At 25.0% G+C, this 24,932-nt stretch overlaps 1 protein-coding gene across 4 annotated transcripts in view; it reads right to left on the bottom strand.

Annotated features, from left to right (window-relative positions):
- Positions 1-120: 120 nt before the first annotated feature.
- The window catches only part of LOC126901968 (period circadian protein), a 34,821-nt gene continuing 10,009 nt past the window's right edge, over positions 121-24,932 (bottom strand). The window contains exons 2-26 of one of the 4 annotated variants that reach the window (XM_050678955.1): positions 24,017-24,116; positions 23,826-23,921; positions 23,343-23,524; positions 23,096-23,266; positions 22,750-23,022; positions 21,316-21,573; positions 20,989-21,177; positions 15,371-15,525; positions 15,049-15,165; positions 14,272-14,466; positions 13,158-13,273; positions 12,551-12,655; positions 12,328-12,489; positions 12,133-12,244; positions 11,507-11,709; positions 8,054-8,193; positions 7,544-7,662; positions 6,083-6,181; positions 5,407-5,504; positions 5,234-5,327; positions 3,032-3,091; positions 2,823-2,945; positions 2,635-2,763; positions 2,437-2,534; positions 121-617 (exon numbers count right to left, since the gene is read on the bottom strand). In XM_050678955.1, the coding sequence (XP_050534912.1) occupies positions 608-617; positions 2,437-2,534; positions 2,635-2,763; positions 2,823-2,945; positions 3,032-3,091; positions 5,234-5,327; positions 5,407-5,504; positions 6,083-6,181; positions 7,544-7,662; positions 8,054-8,193; positions 11,507-11,709; positions 12,133-12,244; positions 12,328-12,489; positions 12,551-12,655; positions 13,158-13,273; positions 14,272-14,466; positions 15,049-15,165; positions 15,371-15,525; positions 20,989-21,177; positions 21,316-21,573; positions 22,750-23,022; positions 23,096-23,266; positions 23,343-23,524; positions 23,826-23,921; positions 24,017-24,105 (3,393 nt within the window). In that variant the 5' untranslated portion in view covers positions 24,106-24,116 and the 3' untranslated portion in view covers positions 121-607. Of the gene's footprint in view, positions 618-2,019; positions 2,280-2,436; positions 2,535-2,634; positions 2,764-2,822; positions 2,946-3,031; positions 3,092-5,233; positions 5,328-5,406; positions 5,505-6,082; positions 6,182-7,543; positions 7,663-8,053; positions 8,194-11,506; positions 11,710-12,132; positions 12,245-12,327; positions 12,490-12,550; positions 12,656-13,157; positions 13,274-14,271; positions 14,467-15,048; positions 15,166-15,370; positions 15,526-20,988; positions 21,178-21,315; positions 21,574-22,749; positions 23,023-23,095; positions 23,267-23,342; positions 23,525-23,825; positions 23,922-24,016; positions 24,117-24,932 lie in introns of those variants that run through there. The other 3 variants (XM_050678956.1, XM_050678954.1, XM_050678957.1) reach the window with 3 other exon arrangements.

Below are 24,932 nucleotides of genomic sequence, written 5' to 3'. Positions count from 1 at the left end.
ATAAAGTTTAAATCTCACTACTAAAATTTAATTTGTTTTTTTTTTTGTTAATTTGTGTAGCTAAAAAAAAATGTTTATAACTATCTTTAACTACAAGTTATATGCGATAAAAAAAAGTTCGCTCTTATGCTCTGAGTTACTCTGTGCAGAATTTTTTTTTTTTTTGTAAGTTTGCTTTAACTTGACTAAAAAGAGCTTACAACTGGATAGGAAAAAAGAAAATTGAAAAAATAAATGTTTGGACATACGTGCTTTTGTAACTGGACGACACACAAAATATTTATAAGGTAAAAAGAAAGTAAAAAAAAAAACAATTAAAAACAAATAATTATAATTTAAACACCGTATAACGTAACAAATTACATAAAAAAATGAAAATTCTTATAGAAAAAAAAAATATATTTTATACTTGATTTATTATATAGTTGACAATTAAAACTCATTCTCAAACATTTAATTAAGCAATAACATTTAATTAATTAAGTATATAACTGGGTTAAAAAGTTAAATAACTTTATAATACGTTTCAACGATTTTTTCGATGTTTATAATTTTATGTACTGAATAGTACCGGCCTTGGGCATTTTGACGCCCGATGCAAGCATTATTATTGTACTCTGAAAAAAAATGTACGACCTTTTTTAATTGATGAGTAAAAAAAAAGAAAAACTTAAAAATATGGAACATCACATTTTTTTTCTTGTTGAGATGCCCCGTGAAATTGCACGCGTTGGTCATACCTCAAGTTGTTTATATAAATAGATAAGATAATAAATAGATATATAATAATAATTTAAGTGTCAATTGTTATAATTCTAGTTAATTTTTTATGATATTCAAATTAAATAGATTTATAATTTAACAAGTATTGTTTCAAAAATAGAGTAAACGTAGACTACTTTGATTTCCATACTTTATTATTTTTATTCTTTGAACTATGATTTCTAGGACCCCCATTTATTTTATAACGCGATTCATTTCTTTTATATACTTTTTATTGTTTAAAATATTAATAATTAAAATTTGAAGTTTTACGTGTGGTTTTATAGAAAGTTTAATTTTACTTTGACACCCGTATTGCAAAAAATCCTTAAATATACAAAATTTTTTTCTTGAGATTTCATTTTTAGTTATTTCACAAAATATTATAACGTATAATATTGATAACTTTCAATAAATATATGTGCACATTAGTTACAATTTATTAATAACTAATTATAATTTTACATAGGTTTAAAGTTTAAATTTACAATATAAATTTGAGCTTTTCAAAGTCCGTTGTCTCTTATTTTAGTAGCTTTATGTAAGGAGTATATTTTAAAATGGTATCATATTAAAATTTGACTATAATTATACATATTAAATAGAATAAATTTATATTAATCGTCAAAAAATGTATTGAATATTAATTTGAAATAATATTTTTGTCAAATAGATTCAAAAAAAATATATATATTCGTTATGTATAACGAAACTTGAGTTCAAATTAAAATTTATTTTTACTCAAATCCAAATTAAATTTGCTGAAAAAAACGATTTTTAATTTTTTTTCGAAAGTCGGCTTTTAATAATAAATAATTTTGTGGTTTGGTTTTTGAATTTTTTTGATCTTTGGATTAATATGTTATCCTTAGGCGTAAGAGATTTTTTGTGTAATGTAGGTGCGGGTAATAATTTATTTTGGTTTACTAGCGTATTCGTTAGGTAATTATGAACAAAATTTCTAATCATAAAAATAATGGCATAGATACTATTTTTTTAGAGGAAATTAAAAATATGTTAGTTTTAATATCTTTTTACTTTTTTAAAAATAAATATTAAAAAATAAGTTAGAAGATGATAGAATACATAATAGTATATATGAAATAAATAATAGACTAAATAATAATATTAATATACATATAATTTGTATTTAAATAAACATTGTTATTTTAATGTTTACTAACTTGTCTTAAAGATTAGTCCTTAGTTTCAAATATTACATATTACTTTAATTTAAATGTTATATAAAATTTTCTGTATCCTCGAAGTAATAATAAATTAGTGTAATTACTATAGTAGTAAATAAAACAATAACAATTAATTATAAAAGTAAAAAAAAACAAGTGTAGATCTATTTTTTTTTTAATTATGTTAATTATTTGAAGTAATATAATTAAATTTGTAATTTTAAACATTTTATATAAAATTTAATCTAAGTAAAAATTTAGACGATAACAACTTATTTTAATTCAAGATTTTCTCAAATGTCTTGATATTTGTTGAATTAATTAGTGTTTCTAAACAAAATGAACTTTTTTTAAAAGAATATAATTGAAAATATTACTAATTTTAAACAACTAATTTTCCAGTGCATTTTTTTTAAATTTAAATAATATTGGATAAACATAATTTATTATTATGACCTTGTAGTTAGTTGATAGTATTTGTATTTACCTATCGAAAATTTCAATGGGGTTTGTTGGCGGTGGTAATGGGGCATTTTCTTCGTAAATCATAGCCATCCTGTCAAAATTGTATTTTTCATGGTTTTCCTTTAATAAAAAAAAATAATGATTGGATTTTTTCATTGAAATATTTAAGAAATTAAATTCAATGAATTAAAATATGTATTGATTTTTGTATTTGTCTTACGCCAATGGAAATTAAACATTCTTCTCCACTATTAGAGGATGATTCATCATCGTTAGACAATGGTCTTGATATAGTGTTGATATTCAGCTCCATATACAATTGTCGCAGTTGTTCACTTACTAACAAAGGCTAAATGCATATATTATCACATCAATAATTTTATTTAAAAATATATTTTATGCAAGTACTTGAGTAAGTTCTTTTAACGCGTTCATGTCTTGTCGAAGAACTTCGTTCATGTCTACAGGTTGCATCTGATAACGGAATATTAGATCTGGTGTAGCCATTATACCTTCCATCCAAAACGGCTGCTGAAATTATTATATAAAAATTTTATTAAAGAGCAATGTAATATTTTCACTTAAATTCGTTCTATAAAATAAAAATTAACTATTACTTTTTTAATAAATTGGTGACGGATACCAGATAAACCAAATTCTAGTGGCCACGATAAATCCTATAAATTGATAAAATGTTTTCATTATTATACATTTAAGAAAAATAAATGGATAAAGTTAACAAACGAAGTAAATCAACAATTTTTTTTTATTATGTTATATTTACTATCATGAGTATTTTAAACGTTTTAAACTAAATAGGGAATCACAGTATTTATATAACTACAACTATACTATAGATATAACTTAGCTGAATGGAATACAAATGCATAAAAAATCAATGAATAAGTTATGATCGTATTGTTACAATTTCATCTATTTTTTAGGTATACATACATCATATCTAAATGATCAGTTTTGCATTATGAACTGTAAAAATTACACAAAAAGGTCTACTGATCGTATAGTAGATAATATTTGCTATTCTCCTTCTATCCAGGTATAAAAATGTGCATAACTCTCAAAGTGCTGGTTCAAAAGATGATATCGACGAGTCATTTTTTTAATTACATCATTTTCTATTTAAAAGCGAATTAAATATGTATGTTTCTATTAAAAAAATAAAGTCAATACCTTTTTAAAGTTTAAGTGATGAACTTAAAAAATACTTAAAAATAGATAAATGAAGATACATATGTAACTAACAAAAACCAAAAGAAATGTAATAACAAAAAATTTAAGAGAAATCAAGTGGCTAGTGTTAAAAGAGTCACCTGTACACAGAGTGAAACAGATCAAATTGACAACTCTTATACCTAATAATATAATTAACATTAAAAAAAAAAAATTTAATTTTAATTTTTTTTTAATTCTAAATTGCCAGTTTTTAGAATTTTTTTTACAAAAGTTATTAATGGATTGATAATAATTTTAGAACGAGTAATTATTGACTAACAAACATTTTCATACATTGAGTGGATATGTAACGCGGGTGGAGTATGCATTATAAATATACATATATAAAGGACACATGAATATCTTATACCCACCCGCACAAAATATTTACTCAATGTATTAAAATGCTCATGCTAAGTCAATAATTACTGGTTCTAAAAAACGTATCGAACTAGTAACCATTTTTGTAAAAAATCACTAAAAACTATCTTTTTTGATATTTTGAAAAATGTAATATTTCAAAACAAAAATTGTTTTATTTTTTATTATTGAAAGCAAATCATACAAATTATGATTTTAACGTAGTCTAAGAAGCAAAAATTATTAAATAAAAAATTGTAACATAATGTTAGTTGTATCAAAAGTTATGGGAATATCAGTTAGATATGTTCCACTTTATATTTATGTATACAGAGTGGCCCACCACTCACTGACAACTTAAATAACTTTTGATCCAGTTAATATTTTTAGCTGATTTTTTTTTTAAATAATAGTTATACGTTAGGTCCATAGCTATATCTCAATAATTAATTTTTTTACATTTTATTAAAAATATTATTTATTTTTAAATTTTAAATAAAATGTAAAAAAAAATCTAAGATAGCTATTTTTTAGAGTAGAATTTAAGAAAAATTTTAGTAAAAAAATATCTTATTAATATTCAGTAGTAAATATTCTGTAGCGTTTTGAAGTTTGTGAAAATTTGAATTTTCATGTATTATTTTACGGTATTAAACATTGAAATACGTATTGAGAAAAGGACAGAAGAAAACGCTATCTTTTCATGATTACTGTGTATACATATGATGATAATGTGTATACATTACAAACTTGGCATTAATACCATGATAAGAAATTAGATAAGGCAATTATTACTTATCACTCTCATTCAAAAGTATATTGAAAAGATAGCGTTTTCTTCTGTCCTTTTCTCAATACGTATTTCAATGTTTAATACCGTAAAATAATACATGAAAATTCAAATTTTCACAAACTTCAAAACGCTACAGAATATTTACTACTGAATATTAATAAGATATTTTTTTACTAAAATTTTTCTTAAATTCTACTCTACAAAATAGCTATCTTAGATTTTTTTTTTACATTTTATTTAAAATTTAAAAATAATTAATATTTTTAATAAAATGTAAAAAAATTAATTATTGAGATATAGCTATAGACCTAACGTATAACTATTATTTAAAAAAAAAATCAACTAAAAATATTAACTGGATCAAAAGTTATTTAAGTTGTCAGTGAGTGGTGGGCCACTCTGTATATTAAATGAATACAAAAAATACAATTACATCTTTCCCGCTACTGACATAGCTCTCAAAGCTGTCTGTCTTGTTTCTTATGCTAGATGAATACAAGCTACTATCTTCAAATATCCATCCATTACTAAAAAACATTTAAACATTTTTCAGATAAATAATTTAACAATTACATAAATGTAAATATAACAGTTATTATTATATACCTAGATTTTAAACTTCCTATCTCTCGTCTACATTCTGAATCGGAACTAGTCACTATTTCTTCTTGTTGTGCCTGCGACGTTTTTGTTTTCTTTTGAGTCTTTATTAATAAATGTAAATATAACACCTCATTAATTATTATTAATTCTATACATTGATCCTTAGAGATTTATTAATGAAAATAAAGTACAAATCTTATGAAAAATTCAAATAAATATTAATTTAATTAGCTTTTGGTGATCACAACAAGGGGTTGGGATGAAAAACGCCTTATATAAATATTTCTTGTAAAAATCCTTTGTGCAAATTGAGAGATGTGATCGCATTTTAGTACCCTTTAATTTAATTTACCACTGTAAATTAAATTTTTTAAAGGGAGCTTAAAAAAAGATTGTTAAAATTATTTCATAAAAATTTACTTTTGTGAAATTTTGAACTTAATTTAACTTTTAAATCAATTTTTTAAATAAAAAATAAGATTAAAAACAAAAAGTAGAATGAAGAAAAGAGAATTTTGATTTTTATGTGACATACATGTTTATCTAGTAGCGCATTTTTACAAAATTTGTGATTCAAAATTATTCAATCAATTAAAACTAATACAAATCGTTTATCTGATATTATAGCATATTCTTAACTCATTTATAAAGAATAGAGCTGAAATAATAGTTTAATTACTTGATCTAGATCTTTAGGCATTGTGTTTGGTTGTTCTCTTTCAGAATTCGATTTTGTTTGAAATTGAGCATTTTTTTTGTATGTTTGTTGTGCATAAGACTGAAAAAAAATTGACATAATCACCGAAAAATCAAAATTTTATGTTATAAACTTTTTCTTGAAAAATAACGTAATATAAAAAAATGTAAAAAAAATGTTAATAATAACTTAAAAATATAGTTTTTGAGTTATAACCCATTAAATTTTGACAAAAATAAAATTTGAACTTCGATGTAAATATTTAAACGTACATGTTTTACCATGATATTCGTTTTAATTTATGTTTATCCATACAAATTCTCAATTCTCACTGAATCTAAATAATACATTAAAATAATCGGGTTTTAATCTTATTGAATTTATTGTTCTCAAAAATTAGAAAAATAATCAATTTTAAAAATGTAGAAAAAAATATCATAGTAAAACATAGGAAATTTCCTAAATTTTTTTTTTCTATTTTAAAAACTGCTATAACTTTTAAAAATACTGATTCTAATAAAATTTTAATACAATATGAAAGAGGCAATAAGCTTTCTTTTATTATGATTTTTGTAAAAATTCAAAGAAAAACCTAATTACATGAAGGGTTTGAATGAGATCTCTCATGTAATTAAAATGTTTTTTTTCAACTATTTTGAAAAAAGTTCCGAAATGATTAACAATTTTAAAACTATAGTAAATTAAAGCTCTAGAAACGCACTATAAGATTAAAAAACAAAATTGGTATAACTCTTTCGAAAACGCACTAATCGTAATGAAATTTAATAGTTCAATTTTATAATAATAAATTCGATTACTATACTAAGTATTCATATATTATACTATTAAATTATAAAACTTGTACTCATTATTTAATTAAGGAATTCCTAATCCTTAGGCTTTGTTCTCTTAGAGTAATCCAATAATTCCATCTAAAAATTAAACATTATCTATAAATTCGAAAGAAAGCGTTTTTTATGATAGTATTGTTAATTATTCTCAAATATTATTTATACTTGTCCCAACTACCGAGTTAATTTTTTTTATTCCTTTAATTGCGTAGATTCACTATACAAAATCACAGTGTAAATTTTTGTTAGTTATATAATATTTTTTTTGTAAAAACTAACCACTAGAATTTTTCTACGTTTGGAATCTCATTTTCTAATGATGATAGTGCTTTTAGATTGCTTTTGTGTGTTTTGCTCACGTTTACATTTCCTATACTCTTAGCATTTTATTATATTATCGTCATTTTCATTACCTAAAACTATTGCCTTTAAATTTGTATTAAAATTTTAGTAGAAACTTGAGAAATTCACTTTCAGAAAATACACCAATTTCTGAGAAAAAGTAATACTGTAAACAATATTTTTAATTTTTTAATTTTACAGTCGAAAATTAAATTATAAAATAAACAAAAATAATCTTATAATAACAAACCTGATTTTGTAGTAATAAATATGGTTGAAATAGTTGAGCTTTGGGAGTCATTTGGTTTAACACTGGAATAGTCATAAAAAGAGGAAGTGTCAAAGGTTGTAATTGCTCAGCCGCATTATCTAAAAAAGTCATTAAAAGATAAAATAATAAATACATAATTATAATAGAGTTTAAATAATGTCTAATAAAAAAAAAGTCTCTTTTTCTATTATAATTAACAGGATATTGCTCATACGAATTGGTCAGTATTCCCAATTTTAAACACTCTCTATATTATTTTTTTTAATGATGTTAAGTACAATATTGTCATTAGTCAAACGCTTAAGTCTTTTAAATAATACATAAAACAAAATAAATTACTCATTTGAGGGCACTATAAATCATAATAAGTCTGTAGTTAAAATAATTAATATTTTTTTAACTTTAAATTTTTATTTCTAATAATTACGTTACATTAATATACATTTATTATATTAAATAACAGCTTCATAATATTAAAAATTAACTTACCTTGAGTTTTACCGTTGGGTGCAGCTAAAGCATTAAAAGTATTATTTTCATATTCATTAGGATTCCCTCGCATTACATTGTTGCTTAAAGGAAGTTTATAGTATAATACATGATTAGGATTAGGTTTTGGTAAGTCAACCCTATAATAAAAAATGTGTCGAAAACAATAATTAATATTACTAATTATATCATATAGTTTGAAAATTATTACAGTTAACTAATTAGCTAGACCATGGGCGTCTAAAATAGGACAAAGTAGAGCTTTCTTGGTTTTTTGCTTGGTCAGTTTTCGTTATCATTTAGTATTAATGAATTTTAAACATTAGGGTTAAGAGATTAATATAAATGTCATGGTTAAAAATTCAACATGCCAGTAGAACTTAAAAGTACATCTTGTTAATTAAGATGCTGCCAATTTTAAGAGTAACTTAAAACTAAATTTTTATACAATTCACAAATGGATAATCATTAACTGTCTTTATCACAAAAAAATGTTATATAATTTATTTAAGAGGCTATTACGGCTTTTAACAGTCTAAAACAGTGAATTAAAAAAAAACCCAGCACAGGGGGGTCGCGGTACAGTGGTGACGTTGCAAAGATGGATCAAGTATAATGATATCTGACAGTGATTAAAATCACTATAAAAAAAACGCTTCGATGCAAATCTTTAGATAGTGTTTAATTTTAAAAAATTGGTGCACCCAAAGAAAAACCTCAATCAATTTTGATAGAGAAATTTTATCAAGGGTTTATGATAATGTTTTATTAATACGAACAAAATAACTATTCTTATAAATAATTATTGTTCAAGACAAGAAAAAAAAATATCATATTGATAAATATATCATAGATTCAATAGTAATGATATATTTATCAAATTGAACAATGAATTTATTATATAGATCGAGGTTTTTCTCTGGGTGTGGATTATTCCAAAAGCTACATGATCTGCTAGTTCATTATTAATATCCTAATTAAGATAAAGTATGTCGAATGAAAAAGGGATTATTAAAAAATATTATTTCTCATAAAAAAATAATGTTGATCCATACACTTTTCAATATGTCATAGCATTATAAAGTTAAAAATGTAAAAAATAAAATCGAGAATTTTCACACAATAATAGCATTCGGTAGCCATTTTCACCGTGAAGATAAAATAAAGTCCGAAATTTTTTTTTCGCATAATAAAGTAAATTACATTAGCTTTAATTTAAGATATATATAAAAGTGTCAGACTTTCCGGAACACTTTCAAAATTTAAGTTGAAAAAGTTAATTTTTTGTGAAAAAGTTGTCATTTTGAATCCCCCCCTGTAGGCAGGTAAAAAGTCAGATTTATAAAAAAAATATACCAAATGATAGGTAAAGACATCATGCATCTACAAAAAAAAGAATTATATTGATCCATACATCTTTCGAGAAGTTATAGCATTATAAAGTTAAAAATATAAAAAAGAATTTTTTTACAAAAATCGTATTTTTTTTATTAAGTTTAATGTCTGTTTTCACCATGAAGATAAAATAAAGTCCGAAATTTTTTTTTACCATTATAAAGTATATTACATTAGCTTTAATTTAAGATATATATAAAAGTGTCAGACCTTCCGGAACATTTTCAAAAGTTAAGTTGAAAAAGTTAATTTTTTGTGAAAAAGTTGTCATTTTAAATCCCCCCTGTTAGCAGGTAAAGGGTCATATATAAAAAAAAAATATACCAAATGATAGGTAAAGACATCATGCATCTATAAAAAAAAGAATTATATTGATCCATACATCTTTCAAAAAGTTATAGCATTATAAAATTAAAAATATGAAAAAGAATTTTATTACAAAAATCGTATTTTTTTTATTAAGTTTGATGTCTGTTTTCACCATGAAGATAAAATAAAGCCCGAAATTTTTTTTTACCATAATAAAGTATATAACATTAACTTTAATTTAAGTTATATATAAAAGTGTCAGACTTTCCGGAACACTTTCAAAAGTTAAGTTGAAAAAGTTCTACTTTCTACATGCATTTTTTAGATTTGAACCCCCCTCAAATATAGGGAAATAGTCCGATTTAAAAAAACAGTATGTCGAATGAAAGATGTATTAAGTTACAAAATCGAAAATTTTCACACAAAAATAACATTCGGTAGCCATTTTCACCGTGAAGATAAAATAAAGTCTGAAATTTTTTTTTTTCGTGATAAAGTATATTACATTAGCTTTAATTTAAGATATATATAAAAGTGTCAGACCTTCCGAAACATTTTCAAAAATCAAGTTGAAAAAATTAATTTTTTGTGAAAAAGTTGTCATTTTAAATACCCCCCTGTGGGCAAATAAAGTGTCACATATAAAATATACCAAATAAAAGGTAATGATATCATGCATCTATATGAAAAAAAATTATATTAATATGTTCATTTTTGAAAAAGTTATGGCAGTTTTTAGTAAAAAAAATTGAAAAAATGTTAAAAATTAGCGATTTTTAAATGTGTAATTTTTTGGTGGTTTCCCCCATTTACGGGGAACGAGGGAATTTTTTTCAATTTTTAAGGGTAATGTCTCCAACTAGATACGATTTGTGATCTTTTGACGTACTTTTGAAAGAAATCGGTCCAGTGAGAGCTGAGAAAAAGTGGCAACACACATGGATCATTATATTTTTTTGAGATAAGTATTATATATATTTATAATAAAAGGGTTGAAGTTCTTAAAAAATGGGGTGGATTTTCTTTTTTAAAAAAAAATTGAAAAAATGTCGAAAATTAGCGATTTTTAAATTTGTAATTTTTTTGGAGGTTTCCCCATTTACGGGGAACGAGGGAATTTTTTTCAATTTTTGAGAGTAATGTCTTCGACTAGATACGATTTGTGATCATTTGACGTATCATTGAAAGAAATCAGTTCGGTGAGAACTGAGAAAAAGTGGTAACAGACACAAAAAAAACACATCTTAGTAAAACCAATACCTTCTCAGCTTTGCATCGAAGCTAAAAAATTCTCTAATGACAATTAATTGATAGAGCTGTACTTCATATCGTTTTTTCCTTTAATTATTGGATTTATTATTGGTATTAGGATGGCAAGCCTTTTTTACTGGCTACTCGGGTAGTACATGTATTTACTACTTGAAATATCTCTAGAAAGCACAGATTGACTCTTTATATGAGCGTTATAGGCTTTTTTATGTCATATTAATAAAAAATATATATATTTATTATTATGTAAAATTTAAAGTAAACTTATCTCACTTAAATCTATTAACAAATATATATATATATATATATATATATATATATATCAGTTTGAGTTTAGATTCTTAGAGTAGCGAAAACTACATAAGTTTCACCATTAAGTGTTTTTTACAAATATATCGTAAAAGAAATGTGGGTAGCGGTGGGCTATTTTTTTCCTTTATTAAAATATGTCTCTGATTAAACTTATTAATATTATCTTACATTGTCTGAGAATCTCGACTTATTAAACAAGGAGGCCAAATTTGTGTAGATCTGGCCACAGTAGGAGTCATTGGTGATGTTTCACTATCTTGCGTCTGTGTATTTACAGTAGTTGGATTGTTAACCATCGCGTGTTTCCTTTTGGCTATCTTATTATCATGCATGCTGGAATTACTACGTTTTATTCCATGAGTAGTGTCGGACTAAAAAATATATTGTTTTGCAACCAGTTTTGGATGTTATATTTACAGTATTGTATAATTATTATTGTTTTTTAGTAGTATAAGAAACAAAAAAATAATGTCCTTATGTTAAATCAAATGATTTTGCCATGGGAGGGTATGATAAACCTTAGTGATAGAAACATTTCGTGGGCGCTGTAATCTCATATCTCAGAGCTTTTTTATATGTATTACTTTACTGAATGTTAATGTGGACTAAAGGTTATTCATGACTTCCATCTTATTAAGTATCCAAAATATAAAATATCAAAACATTAAAATAGAAAAAGTCATTGTGGGATCTATTGCCCTAATCATTTCTTATTTGATTTCCACTGACTGAAGGAGAGATATAAAAAAAAGAAAAAATTGACATTTCGAATAGTTTTTTAAGGTACCACTCACTGTGTCATTTAATTCTTCTTGGACATTCTTTTTTAATTTTTCAAAAAATTTGAATCGTTTTGCATTAGTTTTATGTTGTTTCACCAAATCATTTTCCATTTTTTTATTGTGTCTAAACAAAATGTATACATTAAAAACGTATGTTTATAACAAACTATTTATATATTGAATTGAACAAATATCTTTTGTATTTACCGAAGAAGCATAGCTTGAGTAAGTGGTGGTGGTTGTTTGATACGTTTCGATTTCTGTTCTGAGTAAAGTTTTGAAGATTCTTGATTGCTAACAGCATTAGCGATTGAGGAAGATGGATTCTTCATTAATAACAACTGGTCCGCCTTCACTTTATTAGAAGTTCTGAAATATGATTAATATGTTTATACCTGCAAATACGTATTTACTTTATAATGATTATTACACGAACTTTTCTAAATGAGAGGTATCTTCCAAACTTCCAGATTTCGAATAACTCTCTACGCTTGTATTGTCTGAAGGAACCCTCTTAAAATTGCTTTCAAAAAATCTAAACCAAATAGCGATTAGCCAGTAAATTGTAAATAACTTTGTATAATATCAATTTATACAAAATTAAAATTGAGCTGCAAAGGTAAGTATAGATAGATAAAATTTATTAGGAAATTTACACTCATTTTTGAGTGATTGTCGACGTAGTTTGATAATACACATGATTGGATGACTACACTTATACAAATAATTATTAGCACAGTAAATAAAAACAACCAAGTATTTCATTTAAATCTAAAAATAAATAAATAAATAATAGTAAAAATAAATATACATATAAGTACACTTAAATTTGACTATAGTTACCTGCTTATTAAATTGTACTAAATACTTATTATTAAAAGGAATACTAAGGAAATGTATAGGTATAATTAAATAGATTAGACAACAACTATGTAGGTAGTTGTTGGAAAGTCGAAATCACTTGCGAGTTGCTTATTAATTGAAAGGAACAGCTATCAAAATTAATATGTATTAATACAAATATGTACACTGTATACCTTTGTATGTTGTCGTTATAGTTAAGTTGTGTGTAACTTGGCGGTGTGCCGGAACTAGATTTACTTTCGTGGTTATGATGTGGAGATATTTCTCCCAGCATCACTGAATCACGATCCTATATAGTTTTGGAAAAGACAAAAATGATGCTAATTTACATTTAATAGTAAACAAATTCTACTGTAATCCAAAAAATAAGAAATTATTGAATGAAAGGTGTACATAGTTCTATAGTTTGGCCTGAAAACTATTAAGAACATTTTTATTATATAAATGTTATAAAATATCGTCAATGCGCAGTAATGTTCTTATGATTATTTAAAAGGGGTTGAATTCTGCAGCTTGTACCCAAAATCTGATAAGTCTCAAAAATTCGATTTTGGGATTATTCATGATATGTATAATAAAGGGTGTTATCTACATCTTTTGACATCTATCAAAAATAGAATGCCTATTTTCAGTGATGGCGCAAGCTTCTGTATTAAAACAACTTATATGGGGACTGCAGTAATATTATGATTTCAGAACCGTAAGCCTTAAATATAATTTTCAGGTGCGGGGTCTGATGCAATTGCGCTTCATCCCCCCTTTTCTTTGCGCTGGCGTATTGATATAAATGTTTTTTGTATATAAAAAATGTTGATTTGCATTAGATACCTTTGAAATTTTAAACTTGTTTTTGCTCGTTTCGTTCATTAAAATTACTAAAATTAACATATCAGCTTTTGAAAATAGCCACAGAATTATTTTTTTATGAGAACACATATTTATCTTAAAAATACCATTTTTTATAGGTATAAAGCAAATTTTAGAACTAAAAATTATAACCTCAAACCCTTTAGCTAAAAGAAAAGTTTAATTCTCATACTGTCTTTTTATTTTACTAGTCAGCATGATATAATTACTACTTTTCATATAAATTGAATTTTTAATACTAAATGAAATTAATTTATACATAATTTTTACAACTATGAAAACATGTATATATATAAATACTACTATATATAATTAGAAACTAAGCCAATAATATTGAATTCATAAATGTAATAAATATGTAAAGCTAATTTTATTTTTTGAACGTTTAATTAAGGGAGTTTACTAATGAATTATACGTACAGAGAAACTGTCATAATGTTCAGGTTGTATTTCTACTTCTAATGGTATTTGAATAGATGGATCTATACCATCTACTAAGAAGTTCATAAACATAGCTAAATCTTTACATTTGTTCGATATTTGCTTCTTAAGATTTGTGGAAGTTTCAATAGGTGACTTAAGTTTTTGTAAAATACTTGGTGCTCCAATCACTTTCTGTAATAAAAATCATAAATAATTTAGTTATGTTTGTTTAAACTAAGCTTAAATATTTAAAATTAAGATAAATTATACATTAATTAATTATATATTATATATTTATATCTCACAATCATTTAAATTTTAAGAAATATTTGTATACTGTACTGTTTACTTATAGAGACATAAAATATACTCCAATATTAAACTTTCAAAAAATAATCAACCCAAAATATATTTTACTTGCATTACAATCTATCATGAGATATGCAATACTGTAATCAGTAAAAATATTTATTCAAGTAATAAACGCTTTTATTTTATTTCACATTTTTTTCTAGAAAATTAATATTTAAATAAAATAAATGATTATAATTAGTTTCTATTGCAATACTAAATTCTCAATGTTGTTATTTTATAAAATCAAAACAGCTAATACAATAACAAATAATAATTGAAAAGTGTCAGTTAAAATAATAGAACACGCAAAGAATTTCAATAAATTACAATAATTTTATGTTAAAGTCAATGATGTATAACATTTTTTTAAATCTGCAAGCATATAACAAAATTTCATTGAACAAACTTTCAATAAATTACCTTGTTGAGTATTTTTTTCACCTCATCACACACTTCTTTAGAGTTTTTTTTGTCTTCTGGTGATTTTTCAAAAGAAATATCATCAATAGGAGTAGTAACGTCTGGATTTAAAGGACCCTTAAAAATTTTAAATACAATAATTACAATCGTATTTTAGATAATTTTTAAAATATATAAGTCATTTTTATTTAATTCAATTATTTTTAGAAGCTTTAACATTGGTAATAAAGTAAATGAATTTCATGTTAACGTAATCTATAATCTTAATAGTTTATGATATAACATTTTTTTTTTAAATATCATATGCCGTTTTCAAAATCACCTGTATCACTTTGTGACGGCCAATAATAAATTCTACTCTTCCCGACCAAGGGTTAATGAAATTTGACCATTCTGTTTGAACTAGTGCAAAATCACCATTTTGGCACTTGAATCTGTATGGTTTACCTTTGTATGGTACATTTCTGGCTTTTGTCACTGCATGAGCAAAATATATTACATTATATCTTTAAATAGTTAATGGTTTTTAATGCAACTGAGGTTATATAGAATGTCCTACCGTAATTCAATAATTTTAATTTAAGTTTATATAGTCAAATTAGTAAATCACAATGGGACACTTGTATATATAAAACAGAAATAACTAACAACTCTAATAATTTGATACAGGTGATTATAATCCAATAATCACACTGTGATTATTTTTTAAATAAATTTTGCATTTATAGACTGCGTTAAAAGCATATTTTTATTATCTATTATTTATATTTTTTTTATCTAATGAGATTTTATTTTTACAAATATTATACCTTAACGGCTATACAGTGGGTCAAAAGTCTCCGTACACAGATGTAAAATTTTTTCAACAACATAAAATAGCGACTCAAAAGCTAAATAACTTCATATTTATAACACACATTTACTCAGAAACATATTAATATTGATTTTTAGAAAGATTAAGCATATATACTAATTTGTTTACTTAATACATATATAAATATAAACAATTTTAGGAAAATGTGAGCAAAAAAAGTCTCTGTACATTTATAGATAAAAATTACAGATAAAAATAGGACTATAATAGGAGAAACCCATATAGACTTATACGTATGGATACCACATATCTGCGGGCATGTCATTATTGTTTCTGTAGACAAACGCTTAGAGCGTTTTATTCAGTTTATACACATTGAACAATGGAGATACCTATTGCAATTCGAAAATTAGTAATTAAACTAAGAGAAGATGGTAATTCTCTTAGAAATATTGCACAAACAATAAATAAATCACATTCGACTGTACATTTATAATAAACCGATATAATAAAACTGGTTCTTTCGAAAATCAAAAACGTAATGGTCGTCCCCAAAAATTAAAATCTCATCACAGGAGGGCTATACTAAGAACAGTTAAGACGGAACCAAAAATAAGTGCACCAAAACTTGCTGGTATGATTGATAATGACTATAATGTAAAAGTTGTGCCTCAGACAATTCGTAATTTCATTAGAAACGCAAGATATAAAGGTTGTGTAGCTAGGAAAAAACCTTTTATCAGTAAATTATATAAAAAAAATGTTTATATTTTGCAAAGGCACACATAAACAAGGGAAATGATTTTTGGAAATCTGTATTATTTAGCGATGAAAGCATGTTTAGTATTTTTGGTTTAGATGGGCTAGTTATGGTGTGGAGAAAACCAAACAAGCAAATGGATTGCAAAAATTTGTGCCCGACGGTAAAACATAGATGTGGTAATGTATTAGTTTGGGGCTGTATGAGCGCTGCAGGTGTTGGTATTTTGGTATTTATCGATGGTAAATGGATCAACATGTTTATTTAAACATTTTGAGAAATAATTTACATGCAAATGTTGAAAAACTAAAAATTGGCAATTCGTTCATTTTTCAACAAGATAACGATCCAAATCATACCGCAAAAAAAGTTAAATAATGGTTGTTATACCGAGTACCAAAGCAACTTAACACACCTCCGCAATCACCAGACATGAATCCTATAGAACATTTATGGGATAAAATAGGTAGACGTCTAAAAAATTATCAAACTCGAAACAAAGAACAATTGAAAACAGCAATTCTTGAAGTATGGAACAGTATTGACTCAACTGTTACATCAAAATTTGTAGAATCCATGGAAAAACGTATTAATGAAGTTCTTAGAGCTAAAGGATGGCCAACTGATCATTAATGATGATTATTATTATAATTAATTAAGTTAAAAATATTAATGTTAATTTGTACGAAGATTTTTTTGCTATTATTTTTCTAAAATTGTTTATATATATATTTATATAAATTAAAGTAATTAATATATATGCTTCAATTATTTTAAACAAATATTTATATGTTTATGAATAAATGTGTGTTACAAATATGGCGTTATTCAACTTTTAAGTCGCTATTTTATGTTGTTGAAAAAATTTAATATCGGTGTACGAAGACTTTTTTGACTACTGTAAATACTGAGTATTAAATAGATTCATTATTTATAATTTCATATCATTCATATTTGCGTTTTGAAGAAAGTAAATAATAGAGCATCTAACTATAATAGATTGAGACTATAAAATGATATCGGAAGAGAGAGTATGAATATAATATTTATTAAATATTAACTAACACAGATTTATTTTTAGAGAGTAAGGACAGTTTAAAAGATAATGAGAAAAGTTATCGTAATGTTCTTCATCATGAAAATAATTAATTGTTAAAAAATAAGCATGGGCTAGTAATAAATTGTAAATCTATAACGACAAAATTTAATTATAAGATTTTTGATAAATTTAAATTGTTGAACTAGGAAAATAGTTAATTATGTACCATTTAACATAGTTTGAAAATGATGCAGAGCATTTACATTGCAAACCAATTAGAAGTTTATGGAAAGAACTGAGAAAGTTTATAAAACGGAATAGAATTATTTGATACTAATAGGTAGTTATAAATTATTGATTATGACACTACTAGGTAGTTATAAATTAAAAGATGTAACAATTTTAGGACGACTAATCATGTGCGGGTAGGCCTACCGGGAAACAGATATTCTCGGGCGCGTTACGTTTTGTTTTATAAATGGTATCTCAAAATTTTACCTTTCATTCTTATAATCAGGTCAAAAAATATATAAATCAATAAAAAATGTTATATATATTTATACAGGGTGATTTTTTTATCATAACCCACTCAATTACTTACAGAATAATAATAATTAAAAAATTTTTTTTTATTATTATCTTTAGTTACACATTATTCTTGAATTTTTAACTATGTAATACTTTTGAAGTTCATCCCTTATGCCTTGGAGGGAGGTCAACTTTGTTTTTTTAAATGGTAACACATATTTTGAATTTAATAAAATGTTTGAGTTTTTAATTTAATAGTAAATAGCATTTGAATTTTTAATATAGCTTTATTAGCTTATTAGATATAAACATTTAAAGTTTCAAATTTTTGAGTTAATATACATGTATAATACACATGGGATTGTAAATACAGGTAGCTAATTGAATTTTTATGACATTGCTGTCTCAGTCACGGATTGTTTATTATCAATTATGATTATCATTAGATATACTTTCTGTATTGTCAGTTAGTGTATTTATAAACTCATAACAATGTGCCTTACTACAACTGATAATAACAATGCTGTGTACCTGCTAATATCGATGTTATAAAAAACCAATTAGCTACCTGTATTTACAATCCCATGTGTATTATACATGTATATTAACTCAAAAATTTGAAACTTTAAATGTTTATATCTAATAAGCTAATAAAGTTATATTAAAAATTCAAATGACATTTGTTATTGAATTGAAAACTCAAACATTTTATTAAATTCAAAATATGTGTTACCATTTAAAAAAACAAAGTTGACACCCTTGCCAGGCATAAGGGATGATCTTAAAAAGTATTACATAGTTAATAATTCAAGAATAATGTGTAACTAAAGATAATAAAAAAAAAAAAATGTTTAAATTATTATTATTCTGCAAGTAATTGAGTGGGTTATGATAAAAAAATCACCCTGTATGCATGTATAAGAATAAACCACAAGCGTTATAGTTTTTACACTTAGACCCAATCTAATATTTTCCGATAGCTAAAATGAATCGGTTTTTTTGAAAAGGCCATATCTCCATAAAATTTTATTTTTTAGGAAACGTAAAAAACTGTTTTTAAAGATCAAAATAAAATCTAAATTTTAGATGAAAATTGAAGGGTTGAATTATTGAATTCCATTATAAAAACCAACTATGATGTAATATTGACTATTTATACCTATTGGATTATTTTATGAGGGAATGAACGTGTTTGAGATATGGCCTCTTCCAATGGATTGTAAATTTTCATTGATTATGAACTCGCGGCTCTGATCAATTGTTTATTGTATATCATATAAAATTAAATAATTAGTCTTACAAAATATACTGTGCATTCTTTGTAATAATTTTATTTATGAACTTCAACATCACTTCTTTTTAGTTAATTTTTTCTTTTAATACAAATCATAGACTCAGTTTCGTCTTCAAATTCACTCATATTGACTTATTATTATTTTATACTGTTATCGACAACAGATAGACAATAAACCAAATGAAAATAGAATCTTAACAAATAAAATTGTTAATCAAGTTATTTTTGGAGAAATGGCCTTTTTGTAATGATCGATTCAAATATCACTTATCCGCTCCAGCTAGTAATTATTGAGTAACAATAATTTTAATAAATTTAGTGGGTATACAGTGCGGTTAGGTACAACTCGTACTGGTGTGTATTTATAACGCAAACAGTGAATTACAAAAAGGAAATTTTTTGTATATTTTTAATTCTACATTTTTAATAAAAGTGCAAATTTTTGCACATTTGTCGTGAGCAAACTTTAAGTTGTTTTCCTCAGGATATGCGGGTACACATGTACACACGAGCAGAGTTTGGACGACCGACACACATTTAACTGATTTTTTTTTGCAATCTTAGACTACGCTGAAATCATATTTTTTATTGATTATTAATAATTTAAAATTTTTTCAAAATGTCAAAATAGTTATTTTTTAGCATTTTTATTATAAATTATTTTTGATGAATGACAATTTTGAGACAAATATTTCATAAATTACAAGCATTATGGATTTAAGTGATGGCTCGTGGGTACTGGTGGTTGGTATACGATTTTAAATACACCACTAGTCATAGGTATAAAAAATAGCCATATTCTAGTCATATTCTAAACTTCACCTTATAGACGACGCTACCGGTCGTCCAAAACCCGTACCTAATATCGCAGCTAAACCTCACGCACACAATTACAGCGCTCACTTATTATATACGTTTCAGAATATTGCTCGGACGATGCTGTCGCGATTAGATTGGGTAATTTATTTTTAGAATTAACTGCGTGTGCGCTCGTCGTTATTGGGTTGTTATAATAATATAATCTCTATTATAATTATTTTCATTTCTATTTTGTACTGCGACTTTCAAAAATATATTATATGTATTGTGTTTTATTTTATTATATTTGGATATTTTTTATACCTATGACTAGTGATGTATTTAAAATCATATACCAACCACCAGTACCCACGAGCCATCACTCAAGCCCATACAAACTTTATGTATTTAAATGCTTGTAATTTATGAAATATTTGTCTCAAAATTGTCATTCATCAAAAATAATTTATAATAAAAATGCTAAAAAATAACTATTTTGACATTTTGAAAACATTTTAAATTATAAAAAATTGTTTTTATTAATAATCAATAAAAAATAAGATTTCAGTGTAGTCTAAGATTGCAAAAAAAGTATCAGTTAAATGTTAATTGTAACAAATATTATAGATGTCAGTTAGATCTGTTTCTCTCAGTATACACACACACACACATGTATATATATATATATATGATGGAGGCAACCTTACTATTTTCGTAAATTTCTTTTATCACAGACAAATCTTCCATATTATAATAATCAAAAACACATCTACCAATTATGTTTTGTGGTAAATATCCAAAATGAGAGATAATCAAATGATCAACATAACACCACTCTAATAGCGCATTATGTTTGGTAATAAAATTTTGTGGATTTTCTTTTTTTTCCTCTGGACCTAGATAAGATAATATTTTTAAAATGATATTTCAAAGTTACATTTTTAAAGTCTAAAAGTAAAACTATACAGTACATTTTCTGTATTTATTACGATTTTAAAGTGAATATAAAATAAACCATTTCAATATTTACTTACAGGAGTAAGCGGAATGAATTAACTGTGCTTTGACGATTAATAGAAGCTGAGGTTGGTGAATAGCAATAATTTCAACCAGGCATGTAGGTGTGTTGGTACAAAATGTTTCTTTAAATGCAATAGTGAGCTTACACACTTGATAGTGTACTTTTTTATGCGTGACAGAAAATCCAGCATTAAGATCTTCGTACTTACGCATATTACAATAAAATCCATCATTGTTTTTTGCTCTTAGAAAAGTCACTGTTGACTTACCATCTAAAATTTTACGATACTAATTATAATAATTATAATATTGTTAAGGTTAAATTTAAATTTAAACACGAACTGAAACTTCAAATTGAAATATTGTTCATATTAAATTTATTAAAAATCAAAATTAGTATTTTTTAGCTTCGTTGAGATGCTGAGAAGGTATTCGTTTTACCATAATGTGCGTTTTTTTATGCCTGTCTATGAAAATTCTCAGCTTTCAATGGACCAATATTTTGACGATTGAAACTTGATTTTCATCTAGTCAAACTTATCTTCGCCAAAAATAGGAAAAACCCTATCAATTTTAGAAATTTAGAAAAATATCTCAGAATATATTTAAAAATGATGTTTTTCAATTTGTTTTTATTTTGCATTTAAAGATTGCTATAATTTTTAAAAATAATAATCATATTGAAATTTTAATACAATATCTCTTTTATATTGTATTAAAATTCAAATGAGCTTTCTTTTAATACATGAAAAAAATAATTTTTGCATTGTAAACGGTTAAAAATCATATTGTTGGATTGACCATATTATAGTAAAACCAACCATCTTGTTGATAATTCTAATGAGTACGTTTAGTTAAAATAAATGAATTAATTAGGTTGGGAATTATGGTAGTATTTAGTGACGAGTTCGGTTAAAGCAACCAATATAGTACATATAGTTATAATACATATACAGTGGTATAATAATAATGAATCGATAATTCAATTTTAAAACAAAAAAAAAGCTCGTAAAACGGTGATAAATAAACAGGTTGGATTAAATTTTTTATATCTTAGAAATATCTTTGGGCGGAGTCTGGTGAAAATTTCAAACCTTAAATGGTAAAACGCTGGCGAGCGTTTTTCTCGAAAAACGGTTTCAACAAAACATTTTTTTGAATATTAATTTTAAAATTACAGATATATAAATTGTTGTGAAATTTAACGAAATCGGATTGAAGAGCTTCGTATTATAGTAATGTAAATCGCTGTCAGATATCATCTATACTTGTCCCAACTACGCTGCTTTCTCACTTTGCCACAATCCTACCGTGCAGAGAACGCACAGTGCGGGTTTTTAAAGTAAAAATTTTATTTATAATAATAAAAAAGTCATATACACGACAAAGGTATTTATTAATTTAATAACAAGATTTAAATATCAAAGTAATATTTTAAAAAGCTTTACCTCTTCCAGAAACCATAGATGGATTCGTCAACACAGAAGTCATGTAACTAATAAATGAAATTCGGTCTTTGGGATGGATAAAATCAATAAACGATCGACCCTGCCACATATCTTTTGGATACCCCATATTTTTTATTATGCTATTAGATGTGTTTATAATTAAGCCATTTGTCATCGATATGACTACACCAAAAGAACCATCGACAGTTTCGTTGGATTCAATGATTTCTTTTAGTTGTGTTTCGTGGTCATTGAGTTCTTTTAATGTTGATTCTAAACGTTTCATTAAAAATAAAATATTTTACATTTACAAAGGTTATACAATTTTTCATATCAAAGTACATACCATTTGAGTATATGTTGATAGATTTGGTTTTTAAGTATTCACGAAACGATTGACACAAAGAAGCTAATTGTAACAATGCTCCTTTATTTCTATCATAGTCATCAATAGGTTCGTTTTTGTCATGGTTTAAATCTGATTCTAATATTTGGTCGGTAGATTGTTGTTTTAATTCTATATTAAAACATAATATTTGTTTTTAAATTTTTAGCATACTCGTAAAATTAATTATAGTTTGAATAATATTTACTATCTATTTCAAATAATTCTCCTATCTGTTGTTCATAATTGTTTAATGTCATTTGCTCAGGTTCCAAATCAACATTGTTTGTTTCTTCTTGATTGGCCGTCGTTTGTGAATCATCGGACGAATCTTTTAAGACTGCTGGTTCCGGTTCGTCCGGAGACTTAGAGTTTGATGTTGAACTTTTACTAAATATAATTTAAACATGATGTTTAAAAAAATTTAAACTCTAGTTTATGATTAGACTCAAAGTATTGATAGAATACCATCAATCTAAACGAATATAAAAATTAATTATAGTAAATAGTAATTAGTATACTGATTAACCTTAGCCAACCTTCTTTAATATAGATCTCTCTCTTAAATTCTTGAAATGTAATAATTAATTGCCATAATAATATTGGATTATTAATTTAATAATATATTGAATAAAAATACTTTAAAGGCAAATAACACAAAAATAATAAATAATTTAAATTTAGTAATTACCCATCTTCATTTGATTTTAAAGTTGGAGAATTTCTATCTTCAAAACAACTGTCTCTACTTGACGCACTTTGACTATGACGCGATTTACAACTATTACTATAAATTATAATAAAATATGAATAAAATGAAATAAATAAAATACATAAGTAATATAACTAAGAAATTAGTAATACTTTAACAATGACCTATACCTGCTCTTTGATAAGTTTGACGTACATGAGTAACCGGAGTCATCTCCGGATTGTTCTTGCTTATCTTTGGATGCATTACTTTCTTCCATTCTAACCTAATCTAAATAAATAATTATGATACAATTATTGATGATGCGACAATTTAGTATCAGATAATTCTACTCTAAATATAATTTATTAAAGGATTAGGTCATTTATAGAATAAATAAAATGAAACTAAAATTATAATGCAATTTACAGGGCGTCAAGTAAATATTTGGACATCGTCTACAAAAAGTAATGTTTAATAGACTCCAAAGTATGATCAACTCCGCTAGAACAATGTTTGAATGACTTATTAAAACATACTTAAAGGTTTGTAAAACGATGACAATTTAAAAGAAAAATTATTTTTTCTAGACAATGTCCGAATATTTATTCGGACAGAATCTTACTGTAGATATATTCTATGTTAAAAATTTAACACAATTTAAAATAAATTTTACGATTTCATTCTATCAATTGACTAACCTACAATTATATACTGGATTATCTTAAATAAAAATTAACACTTCAATATAAATTTATGATAATTCTATTTTTAATAAATTCTACTGAAAAATCATCTATCTTACATTACAATCTTTTCGTTCTCAGGCGACGGTAAGAAAAGTTAGTTATATTTAGTATAATGCAATAAGTGATGAAACAAATGAAAATTTCCAAGAGAAATTTCTCGTTAACGAGAATATTCTTGAGAATATCCACTTGTTGATTATTACGGGAGAAGAAATTAAAAAAAAATTGTCGTAGATCCACACTTATTTTGTATTTACAATAAAAGACGCTATTATTTTAAAATTAATATTTCAATGATTCTGAGGATTACAAGGGGGGAATATACATAAAAAAAATGTTTAATACTCCCTTTAAATTG

This window comes from Daktulosphaira vitifoliae, unplaced genomic scaffold (assembly GCF_025091365.1).
Source record: "Daktulosphaira vitifoliae isolate Bord-2020 unplaced genomic scaffold, ASM2509136v1 Scaffold_3, whole genome shotgun sequence".
NCBI lineage: Eukaryota > Metazoa > Arthropoda > Insecta > Hemiptera > Phylloxeridae > Daktulosphaira > Daktulosphaira vitifoliae.
The sequence above is the reverse complement of the archived record's forward strand: the minus strand, read 5'-3'. Positions and strand labels throughout refer to the sequence as shown.